Here is an 8,370-nt window from a genome sequence, read left to right on the forward strand (position 1 = left end):
GGTATGGTGGCACATGTCTGTAGTCCCAGCTACTTGGGAGGCTGAGGCAGGAGAATGGCTGGTGTCCAGGAGGTCGAGGCTGCAGTGAGCCATGATTGCACCACTGCACTCCAGCCTGGACAACAGAGTGAGACCCAAAAAAAAAAAAAAAAAAAAAAGAAAAGGTTAGTTTTTAAGCAACCAAGAATTTTAAAAGATAAATAAGTGCTTTAGTGACATACGTAGCTTGTATTTTGACCTTTCTCACGCTGTGGTTTCCTATGATCCAGGCAACAGGGAAAAAAGCAAGCCTCACATCATCTTTCTAGGTTTGCACTATGGCTTTCAAAGGTAAGTAGATAAAAGATTTATTGAGTAAAAAAAAAAATCAAAACTCTACCTCAGTGTCTATGGTCCTACATAAGAAGTCCAGCTTTCAACAAAAATTATAAGGCAGACGAAAAAGCAGGAAGATACAGGCCAAGCCAAGAGGAAATACGACACAGTAACGCAAGTCAGACCTTGTTTCTTCAGCATCTGATAGGCATCTCGGATCTTGATGTCTTCCGGAAACCAGACTGTCCAACTAAAGAGTATTTCAATGACTCTTCCTTTAACTTTTTCTGTGGCCCAGGACCCCAGGTACTGAAAGTAAAAAGGAAAGAGAATTCTAGAGCTGGAAGAGACTTGGGAGACCGACACTTTAACTGAAGAGGTAGCTGCTGAGGCCCAGAGACACAAGCACCCAGGAATGGTACGAGTGTGAGGAGAGACTAGAGGCCACCCCATCTGGCGCCCAGCCCCGGAGTCCTTCCCGGCATTCAAGGAACTGATCTCCACAATACTCACACTAAACCCCACCATGCAGAGGACTAGGTCAGAGCCTGTTCTACACCATTGGAGACAGTCATTTTTATGCCTCAGACAAGAATATAATAATAAAACTTGGTCTTTGTTTCAGTTCCTGGCACAGAACTTCAGAAACCCTTGGAATTTCCTGAGTCATAACAGTGTCTTGTTATTCAAGAGACACTCTCGCAGGGTGCACCTGAGTTTTCACTAATGACTTACAGTGAGTGCCTAGAGAGTTTCAAGGGCTGGCCACTCCAAAGAGATCAACCCTGTGATCAGAGGGCTGAAACTTTCAGCCCCATCCCCTGACCCGTGCCCTCACATCCCCACCGACGGAGGTGGCAGGGGCAGGCAGGGGCATGTGAACTAGAGATTGAGTTCAACTACATGGCCAATGATTCGACGGATCATGCCTAGGTAATAAAACCTAGAGCTAGTTCAAGCCAGCAATGATGTGTAAAAAAAAAAAAAAAAACAGAAAAAACACTGAAACAAGGAAGCTCAGAGAACCTCTCAGTTGAACCTACGATGGGAGGACGGCAAGCTCAGAGTCCAGGAGAGGGACAGCAGATCTGTCCCCTCTTGCCCCACCAAGACCTTGCCTCTGCATTGCTTCCATTTGTATCCTTTATAATAAAACAGGGATAGAAAGTATAGTGCTTTCCTGTATATGTGAATCATTCTAGGGAATTATGGAATCTGTGCGGCGGCGGGAGGCGGGGCGTTCATGGGAACCCCTGAATCTGCAGCTGGGGATGCAGAAGTGCAGCAGTTTGAGGACACATGAGACTCATGGCTGGCAGCTGAAACATGGGAAGCCTAAGCAGCACTGAGCCCTCACCGCATGGGGTCCGGGTAGTATGCAGCTCTGAGGAGCATCAGAACTAAAATGAACTGTGGGACCCACAGTCAGTGTCAGCACCGTTGTGGGAACACAGTAAGGCAGGGCTCAATGTTGGTTACCTGAGACTGGCTGAGCTAAGACAGGGGTCAGGAGGACAGGTGCAGAGGACAAGGGAGGAGGTGATAGGATAACTTCAGGCCACCCCTGGGATCTCTCACTGTCTCTACCAGGAACCTGTGCCTCCAAGCTGGAGTTCCTCATCTCCTCTAGGCCACATGTCTCCGTGGCCTTCTTACAGGGGAAATGTGAAAACGCTAACAGTGAGGGGCACAGGTCAGCTGATGAGCAGAGCCTCTTCCTAGAGCTTGGAAAGAAGAGCGCTTTCACAGGCAGGAGCAGGTTTTGCCCATGTGTGGGCCTGCCTCTGGCCTGAGGAGGGCACCAGGAGTTTGACGGCGGGCGTAGGTGTGGCACAGTGGGCAGAGCCAAGCCCAGGTACTCACCTTTGGGGACAACACTTTGATCAGTTCGTTCAGGAAACGAAATTTGGCCACCTCACTGTGGAACTTCTCCCCACAGTGGTTCATGCACATCTCCAGCACCTGCATAGACACAGGACCCCCGTGAGAAGGTGGAAAGCCAGTGGTCCCAGGCTCCCCACCAGACTGGTAACCACTTGCTGGAGACTGTGCTGGAACCACGGCTAACCCTGCCTCAAGCCTACGAGGACACTGAAGTTTTGATGAAGAGGACTTTTTCAGATCAAGAAAAAAATGCCCCCCGTTCAATCTTGCTATAACTGCCTCAGGTTTATGCCCAGGAAAGAGCTTAGTGGTGTATGTCAAACCCTGAGGTCACTCCACCTTTAAGGAGACCCTTTGAGAGGTGAAAGTGGCTCAAGAACCAACTCCTCCCCAGAGGCAGAAATCTGGTATCCAGTGCCCAAGACCAGCCAGATATCACCCACTGGCACTTAAGAGGCAAGCTGGGCCTGCAGACCCCTCCTCTGGTCCATACTACGGCTTTCAACACTGCAAATTAGTCACCAACATCTAAACTCTCAAACATATACAAAGACCTAAACTAGCAATCCTGAGCCTATACTCATACCTGCCAACAGTCAGTAGGCCCTGTGCTAGAGCTGCCCTCTTTAGACAGGGCACATGAACTTGCCAGCCCTGGTCTAAGAAGGGCAAATGAAATAAAACCTTCCTTTCCTTCTCCCACAGTAGACTCAATGTTGTCCTGAAGAAACAGATGAGAAAGAGAAGAAGGGTGGGGACCCTGGCCCAGAACTCCCTCCTCCAACCTGCTGTGAAGGTGAACCTCTCAGAGGAGCTCCCGGCCCCAATGGAAAGGATCTGGGTGGAAGCAAAGTGCTTCTCAGCTCTCTATAGGGCAAGGACAGGAAAGCTTAAGCTACAAGGCAAGCCAAACTCACCGTTAAGGCATAAAGAGCTTCCTTCTCTTGCGGAGACTGGATCTTGTGGGCCAGTAGCCAGGGCGCATGTGTGGGGCTATAGGGAAACAAAAAGACCTAGACTCTGGGCAGGCAAGAAGAAACTAACCCAAGTGGCTGAGCATGCTCAGTAAAGTCACTTTTCTTCCAGGGGCTGGTGTCCAAAAACAGAGGTGGAGTGTGCCTGACAAACAGCCCTCGCGGGGGCCCTGGAGACGGCCACCTCCCACCCACCCTGGTTGCACCTACAGCACACAAGTTCCTCCTCCTGCCCAGGGTATACTGCCCTCCCCTCAGCCAACCCCCACCCCCAAACTCCAAGCTTCCAGTCCAGCCCAGTCCCATGCATAGCCAGAGCAGCACAGGCCCTGTATGGCTGTGATAAATGCCCAGGAAATGCTAGAGCAGAAAGTGCGATCAAACTCTGGGTTCAAACTGGCCAAATACGTGACACCACACAGATTAAACATCTGGATGGGCCAGGCACAGTGGCTCACACCTGTAATTCCAGTACTTTGGGAGGCCAGGGCAGTTGGATCACCTGAGGTCAGGAGTTTGAGACCAGCCTGGCAAAAATGGTGAAACTCCATCTCCACTAAAAAAATACAAAAATTAGCCAGGTGTGGTGGCACGTGCCTGTAATCCTAGCTACTTAGGAGGCTGATGCAGGAGAATCGCTTCAACCCAGGAGGCAGAGGTTGCAGTGAGCCGAGATCGCGCCACTGCACTCCAGCCTGGGCGACAGAGTGAGACTCTGTCTCAAGAAAAGAAAAAAAAAAAAAGAAAAGAAAAGAAAACAAAACAAAACAAAAACAAAACATCTGGATGACTCACTTGATTCTGAGTCTTCAGGTCCTATCCAGATGCTGTGGAAACAGAATTCAGTAAAACCTTCCCCCTTTCCTTTTTCTTAAGATTACATTTAAATGGTGGAGAACACACTGATCTCTTAATTAGGTAATGTGTCTATATTGTATCAGTAACATTCAGAGTTCTCCTCAGCATTAGTGTTTTATAACACTATTTAAAATTAATAACTGCTAGTTGCAAATGAGCTATCCTGTGTTTTTTTTCCCCCACATGAATTTGCTAATTTTAGAAAAATAACATTCTCAGGATTATGGGGGGAAATGACAGCATGAATGCCGGCCTGACTGTATTTCTATTTTTTTGAGACAGGGTCTCGTTCTGTCACCCAGGCTGGTCTCAAACTCCTGGGCTCAAGCGATCCTCCCGCCTTGGTCTCCCAAAGTGCTGGGATTACAGGCATGAGCCACCAAGCCTTGCCTAGAGAGCTTAACCCTAAAACAGTCTTGAGAGACAAAGGCCTACACTCAGTGTGGGGTGCCCCCAGAGTCAACTATGTGTAAGTCACCTTACCCATTGGGGTCAGTGTTCACCTGCTCACAGAAATTCTGGATAGCTGACCAATCCTGTTCCGACATGCTTGGGTCTGTGGCTTTGTCTGTCAAATAAATAATGAAGTTAGAATATGCATAAGAAGAAGAAATTTACACCCCTCCCCATACACACGGTGGCCAAGGGCTGTCTTATCACGGATCTACAGGATCAGACCAGTGGGCAGACAGCTGGAAGGAGAGGAGGAATTGTGCCTACGCTGCCCACCACCATCCAGCACAGTATTGGGCACATGGTATGCCCTTACTGAATATTTGCTAATTGAATGAACCAGCAAATTAAAGAACAGCTGGCTGGCCGTAGTGGCTCATGCGTGTAATCCCTGCATTTTGGGAGGCTGTGGGGGGATCATTTGAGGTCAGGAGTTTGAGACTAGCCTGACCAACGTGATGAAACCCCATCTCTGCTAAAAATACAAAAAAATTAGCCGGCGTGCTGAGGCATGCTATTAGCTGGTAATCCCAGCTATTTGGGAAGCTGAGGCAGGAGAATCACTTGAACTTGGGAGGTAGAGGTTGCAGTGAGCCGAGATCGCACCACTGCACTCCAGCCTGGGAGACAGAGGCAGCCTGTCTCAAAAAAAAATTACCTGACAAGTTATTCCCCTGACAGTGGCTTCACTTTTAGTGTAGAGGTTGGCCCGGGTGTTGTCTTCACACCCGAGTTGGGATGCCCCCACCTGGCCTGCGACCAGTGGAGACAGAAGAGAGGCCACCTGGAAGCATCTCAACTGTGTAACAGGAAGACAAGAACATGCCACCAGAAGGAATACAATCCTGCCCGTTCATAAAACTTCTAGTGGCAGCGCGGTGGCTCACACCTGTAATCCCAGCACTTCATGGGACTGAGGTGCATCACTTGAGCCCAGGAGTTTGAGACCAGCGTGGGCAACATGGGAAAATCACGTATCTACTAACATTTAAAAAAATTAAGACCAGGCACGATGGCGCACGCCTGTAATCCCAGCACTTTGGGAAGCCGAGGCAGGTAGATCACCTGAGTTCGGGAGTTTGAGACCAGCCTTGCCAACATGGTGAAACCCTGTGTCTACTAAAAATACAAAAATTAGCTGGGCGTGGTGGAGTGTTCCTGTAATCCCAGCTTCTCAGGTGGCTGAGGCAGGAAAATTGCTTGAACCCAGGAGGTGGAGGTTGCAGTGAGCTGAGATGGCACCACTGCACTCAGCATGGGCAACAGAGCGAGACTCTATCTCAGAAAAAAAAAAAAAAAAATTAGCTGGGCGTGGTGGCATGTGACTGCAGTCACAGCTACTCAGGAAGCTGAAGTGGAAAGACTGCGTGAGCCTGGGAGGTTGAGGCTGCAGTGAGCCGAGATCAGGCCACTGCACTCCAACCTGGGCGGCAGAGCAAGGCCCTGTCTCAAAAACAAAAAAACAAAACAACAACCCTTCCAATTCTCCTCTGGCCATCCAGTCCTGGCCTGACCAGCTGCTTGGATGAGAAACCGTACTAGTTCTGACAGAGCAGCTCTTTTAGGCTCTGGAAATGAGGTGTTGCTTCTCGGGGCAGTACTTCTGATACCATTATTCTCCTGGCCGGAGTGTCTGCTCTGTGCCTCTCAGTGCCCTATCCATATTCTTCCAGACCCGTCTGAACTTCCAGCTCCTGCAGAAAACTCCCTCCCGCTACAACAGCCCCACTGCTTCTCCCTCTGATTACTCAACACAGCCCAGAGTTGAACTTTTCCTGACTGCAGTCACATTTATGTCACGTGGAAGTCGTGTATCCAGACAGGGAGAGTCATTGGGCAGGTAATTACCATCTTCCTGTCCACTGACTCCATTCTAAGTGAAGAGAGAACACAAGGGCGAGGGAAGGATCAGTGATTCCTATATTCTCCTCCCCACTCCCCCAAAGCTCTCTCCCCATGTTCTGTATCTTAAAATCCTATCTACCCTTGAGTCCCAATTCACATTCCACCCTAAAGACTTCTCTGATCTTTTTATCTCCCGTCTCCATAAAACAAAAGCTGTCTCCTCCTCCTCTGAACAGATATTTTATCTGCCCCTTCTCCGATAGGGATCTCCAGCTACACCCCTTATTAGTCACAGGTACTTGCACTCTCTGAGCCTCAGTTCCTCAAATATAAAATAAAATAGGGGTAGGCGCTGGAGCTCATGCCTATGATCCCAGCACTCCGGGAAGCCAAGAGAGGAGGACTGCTTGAGTCTAGAAGGTCAAGACCAGCCAGAGCAACATAACGAGACCCAATCTCCACAGAAATTTTTTTAAAAAATTAGACAGCTGGGCACAGTGGCTCACGCCTTAATCCTAGCACTTTGGGAGGCTGAGGAGGGCGGATTGCCTGAACTCAGGACTTGGAGATCAGTCTGGGCAACACGGTGAAACCCTGTCTCAACCAAAATACAAATAATTAGCTGGGCATGGTGGCATGCATCAGTAGTCCCAGCTACTCAGTAGGGTTAGGCAGGAGAATCGCTTGAACCCGGGAGGCAGAGGTTGCAGTGAGCTAAGATCACGACACTGCACTCTAGCCTGGGCGACAGGGTGAGACTCCGTCTCCAAAAAAACAAACAAACAAAAAAGGCCAGGCATGGTGGCACTCACCTGCAGTCCTAGCTACTCAGGAGGATCACTTGAGCCCAGGAGGTCGAGGCTGCAGTGACCTATGATTGTGCCACTGCACGCCAGCCTGGGAGGACAAAATGAGACCCTGTCTCAAAAATAATAATAAAAACAGTCTGGGCACAGTGTCTCATGCCTGCAATCCCAGACCTTTGGGAGGCTAAGGTAGGAGGATTGCCTGAGCCCAGGAGTTCGTGACAAACCTGGGCAACATAGTGAGGCCCCATCTCTCCAAATGAAAAAATAAAATAGGGAAAACAGTACCTTCCTCATGGGACTGTCATATGATTTAAAGGAGGTGGTGTCTAAAATGCTTAGTACAGCACCATGCAGTTAAGAGGTCTATAAAAGATAATTGTTCATTATTATGTACAGTCTCTGGATTTTACTGTAATATGTACACATGCTTTGTCCTACCTAAAGAGAATGAAACCTTGAGGGCAGAAACCGTATCTTCCTTACAGTGCCTTACCCATAGGTACAAAATAGAAACTCATCAAATAAATTATTTAAAGCAGTGATTCTCAGCGATTATGTCTGGATCACCTAAAGTCTATACCATTTAAGCTTCTGTTTCAGTTCACTACAAGGTCAAAGTTGACACTTCAAAAGAATTCTGATCTCGCATGTGACTGGACCTGGAGGGAGAGAACAGGAGAGGCAGGGAGAGAACAGGGGGAGGCAGGGAGAGAACGGGAGAAGCAGAGAACAGAAGGCATGGCCCAAACTCCCCTCACAGAATCCAGCCTTCTCCCTCCTCCCTGGCTGCCAAGTAAAAGAGACACAGCACTGATGGGCACCAGATTTTTTTTTTTTTTTTTTAATATGGAGTCTCGCTCTGTCACTTGGGCTGGTGTGCAGTGGCACGATCTTGGCTCCCTGCAACCTCCGCCTCCCGGGTTCAAGTGATTCTCCTGCCTCAGCCTCCCAAGTAGTTAGGATTACAAGTGCCCGCCACCACACCTGGCTAATTTTTTGTATTTTTAGTAGAGACGTGGTTTCACTATATTGGCCAGGCTAGTCTCGAACTACTGACCTCGTGATCTGCCCGCCTTGGCCTCCCAAAGTGCTGGGATTACAGGCGTGAGCCACCGCGCCCAGACGACACCAGCTTTCTTAAAGAAAGAAAAAATCTCAGAGGTTAAATTACGTTCCAAACCCTTAACCAAGGCCAAACAGCAAAATAATTTACAAAACGTAAGGAGGTTTCT

The 8,370-nt window shown here is 48.9% G+C and overlaps 1 protein-coding gene across 1 annotated transcript in view; it reads right to left on the reverse strand.

Annotated features, from left to right (window-relative positions):
• The window catches only part of GGA2 (golgi-associated, gamma adaptin ear containing, ARF binding protein 2), a 33,073-nt gene extending 27,248 nt beyond the window's left edge, over nucleotides 1–5,825 (reverse strand). Inside the window, exons 1-5 of the mRNA XM_011987929.1 lie at nucleotides 5,811–5,825; nucleotides 4,515–4,599; nucleotides 3,117–3,192; nucleotides 2,179–2,277; nucleotides 501–624 (exon numbers count right to left, since the gene is read on the reverse strand). Coding sequence (XP_011843319.1) covers nucleotides 501–624; nucleotides 2,179–2,277; nucleotides 3,117–3,192; nucleotides 4,515–4,579 — 364 coding nt within the window. The 5' untranslated portion in view covers nucleotides 4,580–4,599; nucleotides 5,811–5,825. The remainder of the gene's footprint in view (nucleotides 1–500; nucleotides 625–2,178; nucleotides 2,278–3,116; nucleotides 3,193–4,514; nucleotides 4,600–5,810) is intronic.
• Between the last annotated feature and the right edge of the window lie 2,545 nt (nucleotides 5,826–8,370).

This window comes from Mandrillus leucophaeus, unplaced genomic scaffold, assembly GCF_000951045.1.
Source record: "Mandrillus leucophaeus isolate KB7577 unplaced genomic scaffold, Mleu.le_1.0 Scaffold32, whole genome shotgun sequence".
Classification (NCBI taxonomy): domain Eukaryota; kingdom Metazoa; phylum Chordata; class Mammalia; order Primates; family Cercopithecidae; genus Mandrillus; species Mandrillus leucophaeus.